We start from the raw sequence: 27,231 nt of genomic DNA, 5'->3' as shown, positions 1-27,231 counted from the left end.
ATTAAATTCAGAAGTAAGAAACGAAATTTTATTTAAAGAAACAGTGTTTGGTGATATAATAGACTAATAGCTGGTGGAATAGTTTTAGGACTGATGGATAAGCCCAGGGGCTCGTAGAGCTGACAGTATGGAGTAACAGCCCCTCTTTAGAATGGCAACTTCCACTAAAGAGTGGCAGTTTCCACACTCCATAGATCAAGGTTGGCATATTTATTGAAGTCAGGGAGCTTGTCACATCCCATTCCAAATTCAAGTGGAAGTATATTTTGCGGGGTTTGTTGCCTTAGAAAATAAGGAGCATATACAAGTTTAGGAGATTCTTCTGAAATGCCAGAGTCCCCAATGAGTAGGTTCCATGCTCCCCCATTGCCTACCTTGACATCATTTGTCATTATAGGAGAGGTCTCACTGCCCTTCTAGAATGAGAACATGGCAGTGGCGGGGTGGGTGTGGGTGTGAGGTATATTGGAGGAACACTATAGGTAATTCATTATGTCTTTCAGTTCTAAGAACAATATGAATAATTAATAAAACAGATTAGGTACAAAGCTGGTGCCCAGTATAGAATATTATAGATCTGGTACACAGAGTGGGTAATTGAACAATCTATAATTCATTCTTGACTAATGCTGATACAGGTTTTGCAATTGATGTCTAACCAGTGCTAACTAGTGAAATGCAAGATTTCAGAGTATGAGGGTCCTGTTCCTATAACTACTCCTTACTGTCTACTGTCAGCCCACATCAAACCCTTCCTCTTTCTATCTCTTCTTCTATCCTAATTTCTCCTGATCCTTGCTCCCTCTCTCCCTCACCTTCTCTGCCCTCTCACTTCTCTCTTTCCCAATCAATGGCCCTGATATCTGAACCAGTTGAATCACTTAACAACCCTTCTCATCTGGTTTAGTATTTTATAAAGATAGAAAACTAATTGGATTTTTTCCTTAGTAATTCATTAAATGGCCCTAGTAAAAGTATGAAGAGTAATTGGCAGAGAATCCATTCCTTTTTTAGTGGTCAGGTCTGGAATATCATTATATTGTCTAATCATTGCTTACTTTGCTATCTCCACTACTATCCCTCTCATCTAAACTCACCTATTTTTGTTACAACTTGACAATTGTAGTTGTTAATGTTTCCTGGTAGGAATTTGTCTTTGGCAATAATAGACCCAGATTCTTAGCCACAGAAGTTATGGAAGCTTTTCCTTAAGTGCCAGGTATTTTTCCATTTGAATTGTTTGCTCTTCGGAGGTACCATTCTAAAATGGCAGAATGGTTAGGTAGCAACAAAGCTTCATTTTCAACCTGTGCCCTTCCTCCTTTCTATTAAATATCCTTTGTTAAATTAAAACAAAAACAACTCTTGGCATGCTTTGCTTGGGAAAGAATGTCAAATAGTGAACAGGGCAGGATGCAAATGATAAGGATGTGTTCTTATAGTGGCATTGGAGGAGTGGAAGGGAAGTAACTAAGGTTATCTAACCAGGCAGGATACCGTTAGTGTAATATGGTAACCCTTGTGCCCTCTCTTTCCTCATTCTTTATTGTAGTACTCTAGTTTTATGCTATGCTTCAAATTTTCTTATCTCCTTCCTCTCCCTAATCAAAATTCCCCTTCTTTCTCTTTCTCTATGTCTCTCTTTTAAAACCCTTAGCTTTTCTTGGAATTAATACTAGTATCAGTTCCAAGGCAAAAAGAACAGTAAGGAATAGGTAATTGGGGTTAAATGACTTGGACAGAGTCACACTGTTAGGAAGTATCTGAACTCTGATTTGGACCAAGGTCCTCTCAACTCTAGACTTGGCACTCTATCCAAGAAGCCACTTGCTGCCACCAAATTCCCATTCTTTTGGTACAGAGATCTGAGTTATATGCTAGGAGGAAACTAATCAGTTATAAAGAGTAATTTGTTCAAGTCTGTGCCTTTTTTCATACTATTGTAAAAATGGCCAGTATATTTAATGTTTTCCATTATTCAGGAAATTTAAGTAAAACATTAGCATTCCATTGCTTCTTCCCCTGAGGGAATTTACCCTCTCTCATTCCCCTCTCAGGTCCTTTAGTTGAGTAGATGATGTCAAACTAGATCTTAGAATGGGAGCACAGGAATGTCTCCTTGTCCCTTATCCGAGTGTTTAGAATGCTATTTACTTCCAGGCACTGAGGGTTTAATTTGCTAAAATTTTTGGAAACAACCTGAATGATGCTACAGGAGTGAGTTTAGAGGCATGTATTCTGGGTACTGTAGTTTTGTTTTCTGGATCTCTTTTGCCAGGTTTCAAGAAGGGAGCATGGAATTACCTGCCCATAACGCACTAGTTCTATGGCTCTGGGCCATGTATCCCATTATTCCATTTGAGTATAAACTTGTGAAGGCATTTAATCCTTTCCTGGTGTCTAGCCTGTGTGTATGCAGAAAGTGGGAGAAGTAGGGGTGTCAGGGAGATTTAAACTGTAATAGCTGTACTCTTCTGCTAGAAGGGACCAAAGCTGGCAAGAAGTGGCTATTTGCTGGGCAGGGTGGTGGGAAGGGAGAAATCCTGTGCTGTTATTTTTAACAAGCTCAAAATAGCTAAATTAACCAGGGTCAGAGATGTTTTGCTTTACTTGAAACTCTCCTAAGGAGACTGTGATATTACCATAGTTACTAGCTTCTAGTTTAAAATTTGGAATTTATGCTGAAACAGCATCTTCTTTAGGGCAAGGTTTAATGCCCTTAGCAGTCAGAACATTCTGTGCTTTTTAGAAAACATGCTTTTTCCAAATTCCTTTCTTCTTTGACAGATGTTTCTGTGCACATGCCAACACAAGGAAACCTTCTTACCCGTTTCATTTGGCCTTTCAGATATTATCAGATGCGACTCAGCCTCTTGAAAGTCAGAATTTCTCTCCTGTTGTCCGAGATGTAAGTTGTGGAAATGTCTTTTTTCTCTCTCCTGCCTCTCCTTCACTCCTACTCTAAAAAAGACTGATTTAAAAAAGCAATTGTAATGAAATAATTACATATCTCATATTATTTTAGGCAGTGATTGCATCCAATGGATCATTGCCTGATAAGTATAAATATATCCTGAAACTACGGGAGAGCAGGTAAAGTATTGCCCAGAGCCTCTTCTTTTGTTAAGTCTTTTTGTTTTGTTTTGTTTTGTTTTGCTGACAATTTCTGCTTTTATGAGAGTGGTAGTTTTGTACAGTGAAAAGAGGATATGGCGTCAAGGTCATTGGATCAAATCTTACCCCTGATCCTAGGGACAGGATCATGGAAAATTTATTTAGCATGAGTAAATTAACATTTATTTCCTCATCTATAAAATTGGTCTAAACCCCTAGCATCTATCTCAGAAGGTTACTTTAAGGCTGAAATAATATGTATAAAGCACTTTTTAAACTCCAAAGCACTATATAAGTATTAGTTATTATTATTGTTAAGAAGTTAATTTTCCCCTTGATGGCTGGTTTAAAATGTGCAAAAATGGATCATTTCAGGATGTTGCAACTACTTTTATTTGCCACATTTGCTTTTGTTAATAATTTACATTAAATATTTTGCTATTCTTTGGGGCATATCAGTAATAATTAACAAGTTGGAACAAATACTTTTTAAGCATTTATGGTTTCATATTTAAATTTCTAATACTTTTCTAGAAGGGAAATCATGAAACAGACACTTTGGAATACACCTATATACATTCGTTCTCTGTCTCGGTCTTGTTATATAGATATACATATGTGTAGGTATACATACATAAAGTATACATACAGAAAGCTACTTGTGGTGATAAGTTTTATGCCTAGTGCGTATCTGAGAGACCTTTGAAATAACTCATCCATTACCCACCAACTTTTGGGTAAGCCAGAAGTTCGACTTAAGTCTAGTAACTGACTCAATACTGAGGGTGCTTCTTCCACAAATGAAGAAAAATTCCTCAGTTTGAGATCTTTCTTCCTTATGCAAGCATGTATGCAGGAGGCTTGAAATTGAGCCTGTCTCTTTCTCTTGTATAATGCTCTAAGGTCATCAATTATAATACCTTCCTGCTTTGTTGTTTATTTAGAAGAGAAAAAAAGAGAAACAACTCTTTTATGATACCTTCTTTCTTCTTGCACTCAGTAATGCATTCTTTCCCCCCTTCTATTCCTACTTTGAGATCTATAATTCAATGTAATGATTACTCCATAAAATGTGGATTTGGTTCTTTGGGAAATGATTTTTCCCTTACTGTCTTATTGAGAATTATATTTCCAGAACTCCCATAGGTTAAACTTAGAATAAAATCATATCTTCTGGACTATGCTGAATTTTCACCTTCTAATGAGCAGAGACCTGAACTAGAACTAAATAATTGTAATTCTTTTTTTCATGTTCATTATTCACTATTTAAGTACAATCTACTGTTCCTAAGACATGTTTCTTATTAAACTATCCCCTAAATTTATCTCCTATCTTTTTGTTTTTTGCTTGACTTTTTTTTTTCATACAGTTTTCCGTAAAGAGTTGTGGGGAATTATGGGGATTTAAAAAAGAAAAGAAGGTAGCTCAGTGGATAAAGTGCCAGGCCTGGAGAGGGGAAGGCCTGAGTTCAAATTTGACTTCAGATGCTTCCTAGCTGTGTGACCCTGGGCAAGCCACTTAATCTCATTTCCATAGCCTTTACTGCTCTTCTGTCTCAAAATCAGTATTTACTTTTAATTCTAAGACAGAAAATAAAAGGAAATTCATGATCATGAATTCTGAAAGAAAAGATTAACTCTCTTTATCTACTAACAAACTGAAATAATAATAAAAAACATTTAGGGTATTTTTTGTAATGATACATTGTCCTCAGTTTTAGCTATAAACCTAACAGATTGAGGCAAAAGGAGGAAATCAAATGCATAGGGAAATAAATAACATAAACTATATTTTGTGTTGTTTACTCAAGTTATTTTCTTGCAATCACACTCATTTATCAATCTTCCTTTTTCTCTCATGTACCAGTGTAGGGACTATTTCACTAGTTCAGACCCTACTTGATCTATGCTTTCTCGTTGTGTGATATTTTTGTTTGTTTTTCTTTCTTCCTTCTTTTTAACATGTATAATTTCTCTGAGCTCTTGTAAATGTTCTATTTTTGTAGGTACCATACATAACGTAATGAGAAGTATGCATACTGCTTAATATTTTTATTCAATGATACTATAAAATTTTCAATTCTAAATTTTCCAACAGTTGGTTTAATTCTATTTCCTTTTTTATTATCTATTCTTTCTCTATATCTTTTTCTAAGATTTGTCTGGATTGGAGAAAAAATTAGTATCTCCTGAAATCATTTCATTTCAATGTTTTGAGGGTTTTTTTGGCAACTCAGTTAATTTTATAAGATGGGATACCATTTATTGCATATGTGTTTAGTAGAGATACTGATTTATCATTTATAAAATTTTTGGGCAAAATTCATTTCCTTACTTAACTTTCTTAGTAATTATGAGGGTTTAAAAATCTGGATGGAAACTGCTGCTTTTAGGATTTACCTGATACACACTAAGTTTTGTTATAGCTTTTCATTTTCATTAGATACGTCTTAATTTTAAAATGTGTTTCTTATGTTAAAAATTGTTGGATTTTGGTTTTTTATTTAGTTTGTAATTCATTCATCATCTGGCTTTGTTAACCCATTGTAATTGTTAGACTTATATTTTTATCCTTTATTTTCTATGCCTATAATTTTATTAATATAAGCTGACTTCAAAAAAAGGAACCTCTGACCAATGCAAATTGACACCTATGCACCTTAGTGTGTTAGAGAGGCACCTACAGCATTAAATGTTAAATGGCTTGCTATCATAACATGGCCACAGTGTTTTAGAGGGAAAACTGAATTGAGGTCTTCCTGGCTTTCATCTCTTTTTCTTCTCTTTTGGGAAATTTTATTTTAAATTTGGTTCCAAATTCTCTCTCCCTTTACACTTCACCCACCCATTGAGATAGCAAGAAATACAACACCCATTATACACAAAAGGTCATGCAAAACATATTTCCATATTAGCCAAGTTCTTGGGAAAAATAGGAAGAAAAAAAAGGAAAGGAAAGGAAAACGGCTTCGATCTGCACTCTAGGCCCATCAACTGTATTTGTAAGTAAAAAAAGTAAAATTTTTCATCATGTGTCCTTTGGAACTATACCTGATTGTTGTGTTAATCTTAAGTTTGTCACAGTTTATTATCTTTACAATTTTGTTACTGTATAAATTGTTCTCTTTTTTTGCTAATTTCACTCCTCTTTGTATCAGTTCATCTATCTTCCCAATTTTTTTCTGAAGCCATCACTTTCTTCATTTATTGTAGTATAATTATACTTTATCACATTTATATACCACAATATATTTAGCCATTTCCCAGCTGATGAACATCCACTCAGTTTCTGATTCTTTGTCATCACAAAAAGAATTGCTATAAATATTTTTATACAGTTAGGACATTTTCCTCTGCCTTTGATTTCTTTGGAGGTAGACCTAGTAGTGGTATTGTTGGATTAAAAGGCATATATAGTTTAATAGCCTTTTGGGCATAGTTCCAAATTGTTCTCCAGAATGGTTGAATTAATTCACAGTTCTTCTTGATGTTTATTAGTATTATCTATTTGTCATTTTCATTTTTTGTCACCTTAGCCAGAATTATGGGTGTCAAGTGACCTTAGAGTTGTCTCAATTTGTATTTCTCTATTAGTTATTTAATGTGATTATTGATCACTTTGATTTCTTCTTCTGAAAACTATATCTTTAGATCACTTATCAGAGAATAGATCTTGTTTTAATAAATTTCTATCAGTTCAATATATTTGAAAAAAAAAATGAGACTTTTATTCCAGAAGCCTATTGCAGAGAAGCTATACTCTTTCTATCCCCCATTTAATTCTCTCCAGATATCTATCATCATATTTAAATTTTCCAAGATTCTATTCATCTCCTTGACTTCTTTCTTATTTATTTTTGGTTAGAAGATTTATCTATTTCTAAGAGGAGAAAATTAAAAATTCCCACTTTCCTTATTTTGTTATCTTTTCCATCTGTAACTCATTTAGCTTTTCTTTTAAAAAATTTGAAGCTATAACATGTGGTGCATATAGATTTAATATTTATAATGCTTCACTATCTGGCACCTTTTAACATAATATGGTTTTTCTATTTACCACATGACCATATCTATTTTAGCTTTAAATTTGTTAGAGATCATGATTGCTACTCTTTTTTTTTGATCACCCAGGGCATGGCACACACACACACACACACACACACACACACACACACACACACACATCCAGTTTTTTACTTTTGTTTCTTGTAAATAACACATTATCAAGGGTTTTGGGTTTTTTTTTATCTGTTCTGATATCCATTTCCATTTTATGGGTAAAATCATCTCATTCATTTTCAAAGTTATAATTACTGGTTTCATATTTCCCTTCATTTTACTTTTCATCACCATATGTCCTTCTTTTCTTCTCATTTTGCCATATCTCCCTCCAGATATCCAATACCACCTCTCTAATTCATATCCTTTCTTAGAAAAGCTACTCTAATTCTCTTTTTGGTCTCCTAGTTCTAAATCAACTCACCTTTCTCAGGGTCTCTCTTGCCCCTTCTTTCTTACTTCCTAATTCTTATTCTATCTCTTCTTCTAAAAAGTTCCTACCTTAAATCCCCCTACACTGCCCTTTTATTTCTTGATGTAAATCCCTCCTTTGTTCTATCCTGAGAGATTCTCTCATATCCTCTCTCCTTGCCCTGTTATTTCTTGACATGTATTTCCTTCTAGAATCCCTCCCTTTTCTTCTTTCCTTGCCCTCTTTTCTCTTAATCTAAACTCCCTTCTTTTAGTCTATTAGCTCCTTAAAGGGACTCTTAGTATACACTCTTCTGAGCAATACATAGTACCTTTCAAAAATTTCAAAAATTTAAGGGCACAAATATGGTTAAATATAGACAAGAAGAAAATATTAAATTCTTTTAAGACAATAATGCAATAAAATTATATATAAGGAATTGTGGAAGTAGAAAGTAAAAATTAGTGGAGACTAAATAACTTAATCTTAAAGAATGAGTTAAAGAGTGTTAAAGAACAAATCATAGAAACAATAAATAATTTCATTAATTAATGATGAAAGAGAATGATAATTATCATTAATATTATTACATTATATTATTATATTATATTAAAGAGAATTATAATAATGAGACAAAATACCAAAACTTGTGGGATACAGCAGTAACTTAAAAATTATATCTCTAAATGTTTATATTAATAAAACAAAGAACAGATGAATAAATTGGGACATAATTGAAAAGTAGAAAAAAGATGAAGAAATATATCCCCAACTAAACACCAAATTAGAAATACTAAAAATTGAAAATGGTATCAACAAAATTGAATGTAAGAAAACCATTGAATTAATAAACCAATCAATCTAGGCCTTTAAAAAAACCCAAAAATATGTAAACTATTGTTTGATGTAATTTTAAAAAGAGAGAAAAAACAAATTCACTAGCATTAAAGATGAAAAGGACTAATAATATGATACCAATGAAGATGAAATTAAAGCAGTTAGGAGTTATTTTGCTCAATTATATCCCAACATATTTAGTAATATAAGTGAAATAAAAGAATAATTATAAAAATATAAACTGCTGAGACCATCAGAGGAGAAAATAGAATATCTAACTAAACTTATTTTAGAAAAGAAGTTGAATAGGTCATAAGTAAACTGCCTAAAAAGAAAACATGAAGAAGAATTCACAAGTCAATTCTACAAGGCACTTTAAGATCAATAAATTCCATTATTAAATAATTTGACATAACAGGTAAAAAAAGAATTTTAGCAAATTCCTTTTATGAAACAAATATGTTACTGATATATATAAAGAATAACAAAAACAGAGAAAGATAAGTATGGATTAATAGGATGTATTAATGTTAGGAAAGATAATATAATAAAATAATTTATCAATAATAACAAAAGTAATAAAAACACATAATTATGTGAATAGACACAGAAAGAGCCTTTGATAAAATACAGCATTCTTTTATACAAATATCAGAAAGCAAAGGTATAATTTTTTTCCTTAAGATGACATGAAACTACCAGCAACTATTATTTTCTAATAGAGATAAACTAGAAGCCTTCCTAATAAGATCAGAAGTGAAACAAGGTTGCCCGTTATCACCAATATTGTTTAATATAGTATTATAAAGAAGAAAAATAAACTGCAGGAATCAGAAGGGCAGAAAAGTAATATAATTATCTTTTTTGCAATCTGATGGTAAATGTGGAAAATCCTGGAGATTCAATTAAAAAGTTAGTTGAAATAATCATAGATCATCAGTATTTTTATATATTGCTAACAAAGTCTTGCATAAAGAGATAGCAAGAGATATTCCATTTAAAATAGCCACAGATGGAGGCATCTGGGTAGCTCAGTGGATTGAGAGCCAGGCTTAGAGATGGGAGGTCCTAGGTTCAAATCTGATTTCAGACACTTCCCAGCTGTGTGACCCTGGGCATGTCACTTGACCCCCATTGCCTAGCCTTAACCACTCTTCTGACTTGGAACCAATACACAGTATTGATTCTAAGACAGATGGTAAGGGTTTTTCTAAAAATAAATAAATAAACAAAATTAAATAACCACAGATTAAAAAAAAAATACCTGGGACTATACCTGCTAAAACAAACCTAGGAACTACACTAACATAATTATAAAACCTTTTTATACAAACAAATAATTGGAGAAATACTAATTGTTTTGGAGCAGTGCAAATATTAAAATGATAATTCTGCCTAAATTAATCTATATATTCAATATCATCCCAATCAAATTACCAAATTACCAAAAAATATTTTACTGAGCAAGAAAAATAATAACTAAATTCATTTGGAAGAACAAAAGTTCAAGAATAGCAAAAAATAAAAAAAATGTAAAGGAAAAGGTCTAGCACTATAGATTTTAAACTGTATTTTGAAGCAGTAATTATCAAAACTATCCAATACTAACTAAAAAATAGAAAAATATATCAGTGGAACAGAACAGACATAAAACAAACAATAGTAAAAGATGATAGTAACCTTGTATTTGACAAAAAGTATAAGTCCAGGCTATTGGGATAAGAAATCACTATTTGGTAAAAATTGCTGGGACAACTGGAAAGTAGTTTGGCAGAAATTAAGTACAGAACAATATTTTACACCATTCACTAAGACAAGATCAAAATGGATATATGATCTAGACATAAAAGAAGATACTATAAGAACATTAGAAGAACAGGGAACATATTACCTATCAAATTTATGGATAGGAGAGAGATTTTTGAGTAAACAATAAATAGAGAATAGTGTGAGATATAAAATGGATAACTTGCAGTGCCTTAAGTCCAAAAGTTCTGTGCAAATAAAATAAATATTGACATGATTAGAAGGAAAGCAAAAAATTGGGAAAACATTTTTCAAAGATAAAGTATCTCAGATAGAGGTCTCATCTAAAATATATAGAGAATTTTGTCAAATTTATGAGAATAAAAGCCATCCTCCAATAAATCCATAGGGAAAAAGATATGACCAAATAGTTTTTGGATAAAGAAATCAGAGCCATATGTAGATATGTGAAAAAAATATAGTAGTCACTACTTATTAGGGAAATGAAAATAAAACAATTCTGAGGAATCATCTCACATCCACAAAATTGACTAAAATGATAAAAGTGCAAAGTGACAGATGTTGGAGGGGATGTGGAAAATTGGGGACATTAATACATTGTTAGTGAGATTGTGAACTGATTAAAGCATTTTGGAGAGCAATTTTAAATCATCCCCAGAGACTTATAAAACTCTGTATCTTCTGTAACAGAAGATCAGGGAAAAAGGAAAAGAAGCTATATATTCCAAAATATTTAAAACAACTCTCTTTGTAGTGGCAAAGAACTGGAAATTGAGGGGATGTCCATCAATTGGGGAATGGCTAAGCAAATTGTGGAATATAATTATGATGGAATATAATTGTATTCTAAGAAAAAATGAGTAGATTAATTTTAAAAAGTTAGAAAGAAGTAGATGAGATAATGAAGAATGAAACATGCTCCCACTTTGAATTTATCTTGGTACATAGTATGAGTTATTGGTTGATCCCTAATTTGTGAGAGACTGTACTCTTGTTTTCCCAGAAGTTTTTGATGAATAATTAAGTATTTGACCTAATAACTAGGCTATTTAAGTTTCTCAATAACTATGTCACTATGCTCATTTGTTAATTTTGTGTACCTGCTTCATTCCATTGATTAATCATTCTTTCTTATCTAGTACCAAATTGTTTTGATTCCTGCTTTGTAGTACAGTTTGAGATTTGCTGTTGCTACTCTTTTTTATTCACAGTTTTTTCCCATTGATTTCCTTGATATTCTTGACCTTTTGTTCCTCCAGATGAATTTTGTTGTTTTTTTTCTATCTGTACATAGCAATCCTTTGCTAGTTTTTTTTGATGACATTGAATAATTAAATTAATTTATGTAGTATTGTCATTTTTATTTCTTTGCCTTAAACTACCAATGATCAACTAATATTATTCAGACATCTTCATGTGTGTGAAGATAATTTCTAATTGTGTCCCCTCATTCTACCCCATTGAATAAATTCTTTTTTTACTTCTTTATTTTGTGAGGTAATTTCCCCAATTCATCCTCCCTTCCTCCTCTCAGTACAATCTTCTTTCTCACCCTTCCCTCCTTCTTCTGAGATCATTCAATATAAAAGTATATTCACAACTATTCTCTAATTCATTAAGCTCCTTCCTGCCCTAGTGAGGATAAAGTTCTTAGGGAGTTACATGTATCATTTTACCATATAAGAATGGGAACAGTTTAGCCTTCTCTAGTTTATGATTTCTTATTCATTGTTTGCCTTTTTAGGCTTAAGTAAAATTTTATATTCTTCCATTTTTTTTCTTTCTTTTTAATCCTTATCTTCTTTGCTAGTATTAACAATAGGACAAAAGGGCAAGGATTAGGTAAATGGGGGTTAAGTGGCTTGCCTGAGGTCACATTGCTAGGAAGTGTCTGAGGCCAGATTTGAACCTAAATTCTTCTAACTCTAGGTCTGGCACTCTACCCATTGTGCTACCTAATTACCTCTGAATGTCAAATTTTCTATTTGACTCTGTTTTCCACCTCTATCCTTCAAACTAAGAGTTCTTCTATTTCACTAAATATTCTCCCCCCCCCCCAAGGAAAGTCTTTCAGGATTACTTTTAATTTTGCTGGGTAGATTATTTTTGTTCCTTTTAGTTCTTTGCCTTTTAGAACATCATATTCTAAAACCTCAGCTTCTTTATAGAGGTAGCTGCTAAATCTTCTGTGATTCTGAAAGCTTTACAATATTTAAATTGTCTCTATCTGGTTGTTGGCAGTATTTTCTCCTTGATTTTGATTGTGGCTATACTATCCTTGGGAGTTTTCATTTTGGGATTTCTCTCAGGAGATAACTAATGGATTCTTTCAATTTCTGCTTTATTCTTTGCTTCTAAGATATTTGGACAAGTTTTCTTTATAGTTTCTTGAAGTAAGATGTCTAAGTTGTTCATTTATTTCAGGTAGTCCAATAATTCTTAAGTTATCTGTCTTTGCTCTATTTTCCAGGTCACTTGTTTTTCCTTAGATATTTTCCCCTATATTTTCAGGCTTTTGGCTTTTTTAAATTGTTTCTTGATAGCTTGTGGATTAAATAGCTTTTATTTGTCCAATTCTAATTTTTAAGGAGTTATTTTTTCAGTATTTTTGTGCCTTCTTTACCAAGCTATTAATTTTCTTTTTTTAATAAGATATTTCATGTTTTCCTCTGTTTTTTCATTTCTTCTGATTTATTATTTCTTGTTTTTTCATGAAATCATTAATTTCTAGATGGCCAATTCTGACTTTTAGGACATGGTTTTCCTCTGTCAGTTTTTCTTTCTCCTTTTTCAGTTGGACCATTTCTTCTTTCATCACTTTCATTTCTCTTTCCCACTTTTCCTTTGCCTCTCTTAATTCGTTTTTGAAGTCTTTTTTGAGCTCTTCCAGAATTTGTGTCCAATCCATATTTTTCTTTTGGACTTGGTGTGTGTGTATTTTGCTTTCACTATCCCCTTCTGTGTATGTTCCTTGCTCTTTGTCTCCATAAAATTTCTTTAGAGGTAGGCACTTTTTTGTTGTTTGCTCATTTTTCCTGCCTAATTATAGGTAGGCTTTGTTTTCTGGAGAGTTATGGTACCCTCTTAAACTTCAGTCCTTCCTTGATGCTATTCTCAACATATTTTCTGGGTTTTTACTAATTTTAGTTCTTGGAGGATAATATGATGGTCTGATGGCTGAAAGCTCTGAGAGCCCCCCTCCCCTGCTGATTCATTTGACCCTTGAGATACTGATAGCTCAAAGACTTGCCTTAGGTTTTTGTTCTTACTTTGATCTTGATAAGGCCAGAAACTACTTAAATTGTAGCCTTGGACTTAGGTGTAAACTTTTGGTCTTTCTGTTTTAATTGGGCACACCCTTGATTGCCCAGTCTTGGAGCTCTGCACTGAGCTTTAGGCAGAAAGATCCAGGGTCCCTCCTTAATACTATCAGCCACCCCAAATTGTGAACTTTGTCCTCATCCCAAGACCAGAATGGGATTCCTGGCTTTGCTCAGCCCTCATTAGTCTAGACTGCCCTGGGCTGGGACTTGTGAAAGAGAATTCTTTGTTCTCTTTGTCTACTCTGAGTTTACACTTGTGAAAGGGAATTCTTTATTCCCTTTTTCTACTTTGAGTTAACACTTGGTTAACAATAACTTAAATACCCCTACTTAGTACCTCACTAGATTATGAAGACAGGATTAACTCTCCTTTGTCTACCTTTTTATTGAATCAACAAAAGCTTGAACTAAGTGGAAGAGTTGCAAACCACTTAGAGAATTCACACCATCAGAAACTCAATCAGCCCGGAATATGTAATTTACCCCTCCAGAAGGGGAGAAGTGGATCCCACAGACAGTGCCCGCCCCACCCCCATCCCCCACAATGTCTAGGCAATTTGGAAACTGTGATTGGCCACTGTGAAGAGGGGAAGGGAGAAGAAGCCACCATAAAAGGCCCCGGATTTCTAGGGTTGAGGAGTAAGCTTGAAGAAAGTAGTCAGCTTTAAGAAGAAAGTAGGCTTTAAGAAGAAAGTCAGCCTTCGGAGTCATCTTCAGTCTTCTGGAGAGAGCTTAATCCCAGCTGAAGGACAATAAGTCCTGGTTGAATTGAGCACCAGAGCAATATTTAGTTAGATAGGCTAAAATATCTTCTCTATCTTTTGTATTTCTCTACTTTTACTCTTTCCACCTCTTTTGTAAAAAAAGTATTAAAAGTCATTTTGACTTTGAGCAGTAATACTTTAAACCGACAACCACAATATTATTTATAACTTTATATATTTTAGTCAAAACATTAAAATTTAACTCCTACAGACTCTGGACTTCTCTACATGCTTGAAATTTCAAGGGGTGTGGGTAAGCCAAAGATGACTATTTGCCCAGACAGGACCTCAGGGTTAGCTTGGACTTAACTTCTGAACCTGGGATAGCAGATGAGGGGTGGGGTTTGTGGCTTGCACTTGGCTTGCTCTTCACTCCTTGCTACAGCCTCTTGCTGACTCTGCTCCCCTCTTACCCCAGTGCCCCAAATGTTTTCTGCCTACCTTTTGAGTATCTTTTCTTGAGAGTTGTTTCATTCTGTCTCTTTGGTTGTTCTTTCACTCCTGTATTTGTTTTGTGGTGATATTTAAATACTGGTTGGAGAAGATTCTCATGGTGACTCTGGAGCATCTTTGCTTTACTCTGCTATCTTGGGTCTTCCCCTGGAAGTTCAGCAATTTTCTTTTTTCATTAAGGGTATAAACAGCAAAATCACTGTGACACAGGATGGTGGTCAAAACTATTGATGGCAAATCCTGCCTAAGACTTTTTCTGTTGGAAAGCAACTTGTGTAATAGCTCACATTTCCTTAGCAGTGATTTTATGATGCAAAACTAAGTAAGGAGATTAAGTTTAAAAAAGGCAACTTTTTATGGGTGCAACAAACTGGTTTGCTAAGTAGGTTCTATTGTCATCATAAGACTACCTTTGTCAATGTTGCTAGCTTTTCCCACAAAAAATTCAACATGATGGCTATTCTCTCAGGAGACAGAAGTACTGAAATTAGTTTTATTCTCTTAACTTCATATTTGCAGCAATAACAGGCAAATAGTTCTTTACAAGGTGGGTTATAAAATCAAATAGTAATTGTTCAAATTGCAGCCTGATATATTAACAAAGCTTTGGGCTTAAAGTTTTGTCTTGAATTTTGGCTCTGCCATTTACTAATTTTTGTCTAAGCTACTTACCCTGTATGAATATATTCACTTATCTTGTATGAACTGTATCCACTGTCAGGGGTGCAATGGATACAACACTGAGTCTGAAGTCAGGAAGACCAGAGTTCAAATTCTATCTTGTACACTTACTAGCTCTATGACTCTGGGAAATTCACTTTGTCTCAGTTAGATTATCCATCTGTAAAAATGGGAAAATAGTAACACCTACATTGTGTAATTGTGACGATTAAATAAGATACTATTTTTAAAGTGATAAGCACAATTCTTGGCCATAGTAAGTGCTATTCAAGTGTTAGCTGTTACTATCACTAGTAGAAATAATATTTGTTTTTTATTTCACAGGACTTTTATGAAAATTGAATTATATGCACACACACATATATCTCAATGGCACTATGATTATAAATTGTTACTATCATTGAATGTTATCGCTCTATGATTGGAAGTTGTTATCACTGTGGCAGCCTGACAAAGCTGTTACATAAGGCACATAGGTTGTGTAATGCTGGTGTAAAACTAGCTTCATGCTATTCTTTAACAGGATCAGGGAAATGAAATTTGTCCATTGCATAGTATACTCTTCTGTGAACTATGCTGATTGTCACTGGCTGAAATGACTTCTAAGATCATTGCTTATTTACTATGACCAGCTTTTTGGATGTGTCATTCCCTATATATGTGCATTAGTATAGAAATAAACCTTCTTGGCTCTGTTTGCCTGCCAGTACTTACCAGCTTCCTTAAGTGATAGAATCTTGGTGTGTCTATGGACTGGATTTGGAAAGAGAACTTACTTAGCTTAATTATTATTATCATTGTTGTTGTTAATGGGATTCTGAGGTACCTAAAAATGGACTTAAGATGGGACGGTTGGCCAGCAGTTAATTGTCTATTCCTTGATCTGTATATTTCCTTGACTAGCCAAAGGTTATGTAAAGGATTTATTTTGGGGGCAGTTATGTGGCTTATTGTATAGAGAGCCAGGCCTGGGGATAGGAGGTTCTGGGTTTACATATGATTTTAGATACCTCCTAGCTGTGTGACCCTGGGCAAGTCACTTAACTCCATTGCCTAGCCCTTACCACTCTTCTGCCTTATAATCAATATATAGTATTGATTCTAAGATGGAAGGGAAGGGTTTAAAAAAAAGAATTCATGTAGGCTTTACGGGCCCATGAATAAAGTTATAGGTTCTCTATATGTATTGATTTTAAAGAGTCAAAGACTACTTTGAAATTACACTATCCTACCTAGCAGATTGGCTAACTTAACAGCTATGGAAAATAGTGAATGCTGGAGGGGATGTGGCAAAGTAGGGACATTAATTCATTGCTGGTGGAGTTGTGAATTAATCCAACCATTCTGGAGGGCAATTTGGAACTATGCCCAAAGGGTGATAAAAGACTGTCTGCCCTTTGATCCAGCCATAGCACTGCTGGTTTTGTACCCCAAAGAGATAATAAGGAAAAAGACTTGTACAAGAATATTCATAGCTGCGCTCTTTGTGGTGGCAAAAAATTGGAAAATGAGGGGATGCCCTTCAATTGGGGAATGGCTGAACAAATTGTGGTATATGTTGGTGATGGAATACTATTGTGCTCAAAGGAATAATAAAGTGGAGGAGTTCCATGGAGACTGGAACAACCTCCAGGAAGTGATGCAAAGCAAAAGGAGCAGAACCAGGAAAACATTGTACACAGAGACTGATACACTGTTGTACAATTGAACGTAATGGACTTCTCCATTAGTGGCAATGCAATGTCCCTGAACAATCTGCAGGGATCTAAAAAACACTATCCACAAGCAGAGGATAAACTGTGGGAGTAAAAACACCAAGGAAAAGCAACTGCTTGACTACAGGGGTGGAGGTGATAGGACTGAGGAGAGACTCTAAATGAACACTCTAATGCAAATACCAACAACATGGAAATGGGTTTGAATCAAGAACACATGTGACAACCAGTGGAATCGTGCGTCGGCTGTGGGAGAGGTGGTGGGAGGGGGGGAGGGAAGAAAAGAAAATGATATTTGTTTCCAATGAATAATGTTTGGAAATGACCAAAAAAAAAAGAAATTACACTATCCTGAATATTGTGTTGGCCTTCAGCTGCCTTTTATTGTGACTTTTTAGAAAGCAGAGAATTCTGTGTATCTGCCTGAAAAGGGGGGGGGCTTTTACTTTTATAGTTTAGTTATGTTTATAATGTGGGCTGGAAAGAAGCCCTAATCTTTCAGCAAAATGTAGATCCTGAAATATGAGCTCAAAGAGAAAGGAAGTTCTGCCACTGGTTTTGGAGTGATACTTTACCTCGCAACAATGAAATGATTTAAAACGATACTTGGCATAAATGACTTCTCTTTGAACAATAAAAATAATAGCTAGCATTTATATATTATTTCATTTGATCCTCATAGCAACTTGGTGAGGTATCCCCATTTTATAGAGAGACAAACTAATGCTGAGTGTGGTTAAGTAACTTGTACAGGACTCACACCATTTGTAAATAGCTGAGGAAAAATGAAAACTCAAGCCTTCCTTGATGTTATTAGGTCTAATACTTTCTATATTCTCTGCATCACCTACCTACCTACCTAAGATAGTCAACAGATAAGAAACCAAATGTTTACATTAAGAAATCAACTCTCTTTTTGGTCAGGTTTGCAGAAAACTTCTAAGCTAAAAGTGTACTTCTATTCCAGGTTTTATAAGTTTTTATTTTATTTTCAGGGAGCGTGCACAGTTGCTTTCAATGGGCAACACGAAGAAAGTGTTGCTACTTGGAACTGGCTATGTGTCTGAGCCAGTACTAGAATACCTTTCTAGAGATGGTAGCATTGAAATAACAGTAGGTAAGTAAACATTCCCTTTATTTCAGAAATTCTTTATCATTTTTTTTTTGGTCTGTGAATTTCTAGGACATTTTCTATATGTTTTTTTTTTTTAATTGAGAATTCACAATGACTTTTATTCTTTAACTTGCTAGGAGGGGAAGACAAATAATTAAAAGAAATATCTTGAAATGTTTTGTTCATCAAATAGGCTCAGATATGAAGAATCAGCTTGAACATTTGGCCAAGAAATACAACATTAACCCCATTGTTTTGAATATTGGCAAGCAAGAGGAGAGACTGGCCAGTTTGGTAAAGAAACAAGACCTTGTGATCAGGTTAGTATCCCAAAGAAGTAAGCTTCATATATCTTTTTGAAGATTTTATTTAGTCAATTTAGAATATTATTCCTTGGTTACAAGAATCATATTCGTTCCCTCCCCTTCCCCTCCCCCTTCCTGTAGCTAAGGCACAATTCCACTGGTTTTACACCTGCCCTTGAACAGAACTTATTTCCATATTGTTGATATTTGCACTAGGGTGATCATTTAGAGTCTACATCCCTAATCATATCCCCATTGACCCGTGTGTTCAAGCAGTTGTTTTTCTTCTGTGTTTCTACTCCCAAAGTGCTTCCTCTGAATGTGGATAGTGTTCTTTCTCTTAAGTCCCTCAGAATTGTTCTGGATCATTGCATTGCTGCTTGTAGAGAAGTCCATTACATTCAAGTGTGCCACAGTGTATCAATCTCTGTGTACAATGTTCTTCTGGTTCTGCTCCTTTCGCTCTGCATCAATTGCTGGAGGTCATTCCAGTTCACATGGAATTCCTCCAGTTTATTATTCCTTTGAAGTTCCATATATCTTAATAGCTGCTATTTACCTCCTGTTAAGTGAGGTTGGATGGGAATCCAGGAGAGATGGATTTGAAAATCTCAAGCCCTCAGGGAATTGTAGGGGTTTTTATAATGTTTTAAAGTTGTAAGTAATTACTTCTGTATTTCTATTGATAAGCTAATATTCTGTTTAAGCTCAAAATTGTAGAATCTGTGGTAAAAATTTATTAGCGGAAAACACCAATAAGGGAAACAAGGTCAAAATTAATTATAAACATCAATAAAAAGTCTCCAAGTTTACAATAAATAGTTTTATTGAGAGGTGGCCAGTCTCACAATAAAGCTGGATTCTGGTCCAAATCAAGATCAGAGACTCAGAGCCTTAGGAGATAGCTTTTTTTTTTTTTATGAAGAGAAATCCGATGACACAATGATAGAAAATACATAGTTAAAATAGAATGGATGCAAATCCTTCACAGGGGGCAGTTCTTAATTAACTATGTAAGTAACGATTAAGCTGCAAAGTACAAAAATAATCACTATGGGTGGTAACTTTATGTTTCTGGCCTTTTCAAGACCTTTGCAATAAAGGTCAGGGTCTAATTGTTTTCTGCAGACAATTTTGATTTAATATTAGGAGTCAGCATTTAGATGGTCCTCAGTTTGCACCCAAGAGCAGCCCTCCACCTCTCTTTGCTGTACTGTTTGCACCCAAGAGCAGGGTGTGGTGGGCTTAGCAGAAACTCTTGGGTTTAGGCTTAAGGTCAAAATGCCTGTAAACGAGATTTGATACCATCCTAAACTGTATTTTTCTTACCTAATGTTTATAGTTCTTATAAAGCAAACTATATTATTTGACTATTAACTCAAGACTGAAGATTATGTTATTAAAATAATCCTATCATAATCATAAAAGGGGGTAGGGGAATTCACACTCACAAATCAGAAGCTGAAAGGGACGTTAGCCAATCCACAAGCATTTTATTAAGTGTTTAGTATATGTCACTGTTCAGTCATTTCAGTTGTGTCTCATTCTTTGTGACCCTATTTGGTGTTTTCTTGGACACTGCCTTCTCCAGTTCATTTTACAGATGATGAAACCAAGGCAAGCTGTCCAGGGTGTCCAGCTAGTGCCTGATGCTATATTTGAACTCAAGTATTCCTGACACCGGGCTTAATGCTTTATCCACTATGCCACCTAACTGCCTTTACTATATATTAGGCATTGTTTAATTTTAGGGATATGATGGAAAAGCAAAAGAAAGACCAGATCTGTAAGAAGCTTATAGTTTAATGGAGGAGACAGCATGTACATAAATAGGGTTATTCAAGTCATACAAAGCCCAGGGAGGGGCACTGTTAAAGAAGGTACTTGCAGCTTAAGGAATGGGGAAAGGCTTCCTGTAGAAAGTGGTGTTTAAGCTGTATCTTGAAGGAAGCCAGGGATTCCAAGAGGCAGAGATAAGAATGTTTATCAGATTTTATGGCTATTCTAATCCACTCCTATCTATTTTACAACCTAGATAACTGAGGTCTCAGAGAGCCCCAATGATTTGTCCAGATGTAGGACAAATTTGTAGGAAATGAAATCTGAGCTCTTAGTCAGGGACAGACCCTAGGCTTTTTGAAATCCCAATTCCGTGTGCCCTCCAGTATATCATGCAGTGTTTTGTGTACATTCCTTTAGATGGCAAGAACTGCAAAAGGTTAACTTTGCTCAGATCTTGGCTTGGAAGTAAGGCTTTGAATAGAATGGAGTAATGCCAATAGCTGTCTGCCAATAGTTATCTGCCAATAAGCTGATACTATAGAAGGATGATAAAGATCCTTTCTCTATCAGCTGCCACACTGATATTTAATTTTCAGTGATTCTCTATTGCCTCTCATTGTATATTTAAAGTGTGGATCTCTCTCTCTCTCTCTCTCTCTCTCTCTCTCTCTCTCTCTCTCTCTCTCTCTCTCTCTCTCTCTCTTTCAAGTATATAATCCTAGGTTAAAATACAAAAATCTGCCTTCTGGCATTTAAAGCTCTGAAATATATGGGTGCCACCTATCTTTCTAGTGTTTTCTGTTGCTCTCTTTCTTTCACTCTCCATTCCTATGAAACTGGACTGATGTCAGTATATGTTCTTCTATATCAGTATATGTCCCTATATCTGTTCTGCATTCTCTCCTTGCCTGTATGTCTTAGAAGTTAATACCTTCCTTCAAGGCTAACAGCTCAGACTTCATCTCCTACCTGAAGACTTTCCTGATCTCCACCAGTAAATATGTTTTCTCCCTTTGGGAATCAATATAATTGCTAATATTTATCTGTAGTACTTCAAGGTCTACAAAATGTTTTACAGATATACCTCATTTAATCCTCATGACCACCCTACCTATGTAGGTACTCCTTACTCTGCAGATGAGTAAACTGAGACTGAGAGATATTGAATGACTTACTGTGAATAAATGTATGAGGCAGGATTTGAATTCAGGTCTTCCTGCCTCCAGAGTCAGCATTCTATTCACCTTATCACCAACTTCTTAATGGCTAGATTATTCCATATTTATTGAGACATTTCAGTTGTGTCTGGCTCTTCATGACTGCATTTGGGGTTTTCTTGGTAAAAATACTGGAATTGTTTGCCATTTCTTTCTCAGCTTATTTTATAGATGAGAAACTGAGGCAAACAGTGATGTGACTTGCCCAGGTTCATCTAGCTAGTAAATATCCGAGGCCAGAGTTGAACTCAGAAGATGAATATTCCTGACTTCAGACCCATTGCTCTATCAACTGTACAACTTTACTGCCCATAGTTTTTTCTTGGTATTTACTGATCTGTGTACATATTATTCCCCCCTTGCTGTCTGTCTCCAAGACAGTTTTGTTTTTGTCTTTGTACCTCCAGAACTTAGTTTCATACTTTGAACGTAGTAGGCATTGAATAAGTGTTTGAATTGTGTAATGAAGGAGGGAGAAGTTGTATACTAGTCTGTGGTACCTGCCGGGAGGTAAATACTTTGCTTCTGAGCATGGCCAGACAACATTAGAATCACATCTTTTAAACAAGTACCTTGGTGTCTGGCAGCTAAGTGGTGCAATGTATTGAATGCTGGATCTGGAGAAAGGAAGACATCTTCCTGAGTTCAATTCTGGCCTCATACATTTACTAGCTGTGTGGCCTTGGGCAAATTACTTAATCTTTTTTTGTCTCAGTTTCCTCAGCTAAAAAAAATGAGCAAGAGTAGAAAATGACATGTCACTCCAGTATTTTTGCCAAGAAAACCACAAAAAGGGTTATAAAGAGGCACTCATGCCTAAAATGACTAAACAACAACAATGGACCATATATAAAAAACATATATTGACCATATATAGACACAGAACATATATAGAAAACTGTATTTAGAAACCTAAATTTTTTATTAAAATGAGGGTGATTTTTCCCTATTTAAAAAGATTTTCTTTAATGGCACTTGGAGACAGACAGCAAGGGGAAATGCTTCCTTCAGCTAATGACTTCCTTCGCTCTTTGGTGCACTTAAAACATGAATATTTGGTGGTCTTTTTTTCCATCACATTTCACAACTCTGTGTGCTACAAATGACAAAGCATACATGTAGTTAGGAGGCAGAATGTCATTTTATAATCAAGAAAGTTGTTGCAATATAGTAATCAGGTTTTTTCTCCTACTCTTTCCCCTTGAAGCTTGCTACCATATGTATTACATCCTCTTGTGGCCAAGGCATGTATTGCCAGCAAAGTGAATATGGTCACTGCCAGCTATATCACACCAGCCATCAAAGAACTGGAGAAAAGGTACGTCTCTTAAGTATTCACCAAAGTGGGTGGGCCTGTGACCCTGTTGAAAAGTTTTCATTTTGTGAATATTCTTTCATTTTCTACTTTTCTACTTCTTTTAGTGTGGATGAAGCTGGCATCACAATAATTGGAGAGTTGGGATTGGACCCTGGCCTTGACCATATGTTGGCCATGGAAACAATTGATAAAGCTAAAGAAGTAGGAGCCACGGTAAGACCACTTTATGTCTTCAATATATATTTAGGAAAATCTTAACTGATCTGGTTTCTTCCATGCAAGAAATAGTTCATGGAGATGATGTGCTTTTCTGCTACAGTATTATTTTCTGAGGCTAAATTTTCATGCAAAGTAAGCCTGGCACAGGGATATCTAATTGGAATCAAATTGTTTCTCTCCCCAGCTCTGGAACTAATGTACAAGTAAAAAATGTGTTTTTGTAGAGCACAGATGGATATTTCAAATATGTTGACATGTATTGGAAGATATCTCCTATTCATGATTTATTTCATTTAGCTTCAAAACACTTAAAGATACATAGGAACAAAAAAGAATAAACTTGTGGCAGTAAAATGAATGGATAGAAGTGAGTAGGATATCTTTCAGGAGCCATGGGAGTATTGTAGAAAATACACTGGATTAAGAGTCAGAATTGATCCTGGATCTGTAACATTAGAGGAATAGATTAGATGATCTGTGAGAACCTTCTTTCTCTCCAGATAAGGTAGTTGGCTGCTAGTTCTTAGAATACCAGATATGGAGTATAGAACTTCTCATCATTTTCACTATGGGCTAACATGATGATGGATAATCCAAATTAATTATTATAGTTTATTGTTACACTCTAAAAATAGCAAGACCTTTATATATGACTTTAAGTTTTGTAAGCACTTTCTTTACAGTAATCATACATGTTGATAGTTTATTATCACTATTTTCCTAATGAAACAAGGATGAAAATCAGAAAATTATTGATTCAGGGTCTGATTGTTGCTATTTCAGTCAGAACTAGCCCTCAGGTCTTCTGACTCTAGCCCCTCAAAGAACATGCTGTTTGTTCTACTGCAAAACGACTTCCCGTAACTTCTCTGAGTTGTCTCTGTAACAGAAAAATTCAGATGTTAACTCAGTTGTCCCTGATCACCATCCTTCTCACAATAATTTAGTTTCTGAAACTTGGTGGTTGTGTTTCAGTCATGTCCAGCTCTTCATGAACTGGATCTTTCTCTAGTGGATTAAGGCAAACAAATTAAGTGACTTGCCCAGGATAGTATGTGTCTGAGCTCTATCCACTGTTAAAAGGATTTTTCTTAATTTCACTCTGTCTCATTAAGAGCAGAGTTTTCTATATTAAGAAGTTAATTAATCTCTTAATTTCACTCTGTCTCTTTAAGAGCAGATGATATCAGGACGGTTTTCAGTTAACAAAGATCTCCATTTTCTCTGACTTCCTTGGGAGCAGGGTTTCTGGGTCACTCTCTCAGACAAGATCTGAAAGTTACTTTTGAGAGTTTGGCATACAGATACCAATTTGAGAAAGAGTCCAGTTACTGAGGGCTTTTCTCCACAGAACTTTGAGGGAAAAGTTTTCTCTGTCTATGTCTGTGTGACAGGCAGTTTATAACTGATAGTTAATAGAAGAATTACTTTGAGGAGTTTGTTATTGATTTAATGTTCATCGATTAGTTAGAAAAGATAGCAATTTTAATGTTAGACAGAATAGATAAGTTTAGGCCTGCTTTGCCAGGCAAGAATATTCTTAGATACAGGGTTATTAGAGATTATAGTATAGAATTTTGATTTTTAGTAGAAGGATTAAGAGATATACTATCCTACTTCCTACCTCCTATTTCCTATCCCCAATTCTCCTCTGAATAAACAAGGATGCTGGTTTATCAAACTGCTCTCTGCAACTTTCATTGAACTCTATCAGTAAAAATTTACCTACCACACCACTGAGTCACCTAGTTGCCTCCTGGGCAAATAGGGGATACATGACTTACACAAAGCCACACAACTAGAAAGAAACTAGAAAGTGTCTGAGCCTGGTTTGGAATTCAGGTCTTCCTGACTCCAGACCCAGGATTCTTCTCACTGAGCTACCTCCCTGTCCCTGAAAGTTATATCAGGGCAAAATCCCCATCAGACTGTCCTGTAGTGCAGCTGTATTTCCCCAAATATAAATAAATTCATGGAATTCTTCTTCAGTATATATCTGTGATGCCCTAGCTTTAGATTTACAAGTCAGAGAACTAGATCCATGCTGGAATGTGCGATTATTAAAGTAATTCTGATCCTGTTGGCACCAGTACTGAAATAGATCAAATTTCACAAGAGTGTTTAGGATCCACACAAGCTTTGATGAGACAATCAATTGCACCTCAAAAGAGGAAAAATTCTATTAAAGCAAAAAGAGGAGAGGTGGCCAAACTATGGAAGATTTGAGACAAAGGACGTGTTCAAATCGTGGCATAGCCACTTCTGCCTTGTAGGACCTCTATGGTTGGTTTCTTCCTCTATAAAATTGGTAGGTTAACTTTTAAATTCCCTTACAGCTCATAACTCAGATTCTCTGAGGATCATAAGATGAGCAAATCCCAGGTGATAAACCATTTTTAGAGTAATATATGCTCCAATAGTATTTCAGTGTAGTGAAAAAATTCTAACCATTCTTTGGAAGGAATTGGGCAAATGTTTGATCTGCACAAGAAAAAATGAATATTTTTGAATGTCACTAACCTCTTGATCTGCCAAATGCCTTCCTGATTCTTCTGAGCATGTCCTAATTATATTACTTTTAGTCAGATGTGCCAGGCAGATACTGTGTTTAAGCATGATTAATCATTTCTCAAGTTGCTGATATATTTGTAAAGATGAGATACACTGTAGACATTTTTATAAGTTGGATTCAAAATTCATAGGAACTTAATTGTCAAAGCAATTATTTTTTTCCCTCAAGGCCTATAGACTTTTTCTGCCCTTATAAAATGCCTTTCTTTTATCCATGATAGTGACAAGTCAAATTGAATCTGATTGACCTAAGGTAGGTATTTCTGAATGTTCACAGGAGCACAAGAAGCAAGCACAATAGCTTATTTATTTCATTTTGGCATAATTGGAATTGTTTCTGCTGTGAATTATTTCCCTTATTGTGATGATAATATGACTTCTGTAAATTCACTTACAGATTGAATCTTATGTCTCTTTTTGTGGTGGCTTGCCAGCACCAGAGCATTCAGACAATCCTTTGAGATACAAATTCAGCTGGAGCCCAGTTGGAGTCTTACTGAACATACTACAACCTGCTAAATATCTACTCAATGGAGAGGTGAATCATTACTTTTTAAGAGATCAAGATATTAATTGATTGAATCATATTCCTACTCATTGATTTCTGTCCTCAAGTTTTTCGATAGAAATTTTGTCATTCACTATATTAAGGGAAATTGGGAGAATATTTAGTTATGAATACTGAGGAATATTCAAAGAATCAGTACAGCAAGCTTCTAGCATGGGAGCCAAATCCACCTATGCAGAAAGCAACCCCTCTGTAGTTTACTTAGTAAACGAGTCCTAGGAAGTTGCCCAAAGTAGCATAGAGGCAGAAATGGAAGCCGAACCTATCATCGTATACTTTTTTCTGAGAAACTAAGAGAGTTAAATTATATTATTGTGTATTCATATCTGACTCTTCATGATACTCATTTTGGGCTTTACTGGGTAAAAGATATGGAAGTGGTTTACCTTGACCCAACTTGGCTCAATTGCTGAATTTAATTTCATTTATGTGTATACAAGCCCAATAACAGGCATAAAGCCAAAATTCAGAGAGGATCATAACCAAATACTTGTTGACTACTTTATAGGTAATGAAGTTTTTTCAGCCAGAACAACTCAAGAAGACCTACTAAGGTTCAATAGAGTCATCAGCTACAATGGTGGATTAATGGAGGAAATATCTATAAGGACAAATCCATGGATCATTTAAGTTTTTCAGTATAAATACTCTTTAAGTCTTAAGTTGGGGAGAGGTAGGAAAGCAACAAAATAGTGAAACATAATTTAGAGCAAGTAGGTGGTACAATGGATAGAGCCCTAGACTTGGAATCAGGAAGTTCATCAGCAATTGAGTCAAGTTGCATCAAGTCAACCATTTTTGTTGTTAAGCACTTACTATGTACCAGGAATTGTGCTAAAAACTGGAAATACAAAGAAAGGAAACTGCACTCCCATGTACCCTAATAGAAAAAACAACATTCAAATGGCTATGTATATGTAACATATAGTAAGGATAAATGGAAAGTAATCTCAGAGCAAAGGCACTAGCATTGGGGGGGGGGGGGGTAAGGACTGGCCACTTGCAAAGGGTA

The 27,231-nt window shown here is 35.0% G+C and overlaps 1 protein-coding gene across 1 annotated transcript in view; it reads left to right on the top strand.

Moving 5' to 3' along the window:
* The window catches only part of AASS (aminoadipate-semialdehyde synthase), a 75,942-nt gene that overhangs the window by 27,570 nt on the left and 21,141 nt on the right, over positions 1-27,231 (top strand). Inside the window, exons 12-18 of the mRNA XM_001370216.5 lie at positions 2,849-2,908; positions 3,026-3,093; positions 18,121-18,242; positions 18,433-18,559; positions 22,751-22,861; positions 22,966-23,074; positions 26,049-26,189. Coding sequence (XP_001370253.4) covers positions 2,849-2,908; positions 3,026-3,093; positions 18,121-18,242; positions 18,433-18,559; positions 22,751-22,861; positions 22,966-23,074; positions 26,049-26,189 — 738 coding nt within the window. The remainder of the gene's footprint in view (positions 1-2,848; positions 2,909-3,025; positions 3,094-18,120; positions 18,243-18,432; positions 18,560-22,750; positions 22,862-22,965; positions 23,075-26,048; positions 26,190-27,231) is intronic.

The sequence above is a fragment of the Monodelphis domestica genome, chromosome 5 (genome assembly GCF_027887165.1).
Source record: "Monodelphis domestica isolate mMonDom1 chromosome 5, mMonDom1.pri, whole genome shotgun sequence".
NCBI classification, from domain to species: Eukaryota; Metazoa; Chordata; class Mammalia; order Didelphimorphia; family Didelphidae; genus Monodelphis; species Monodelphis domestica.
Note: the sequence above shows the minus strand (reverse complement) of the source record. Positions and strands in the feature narration are given on the sequence as shown.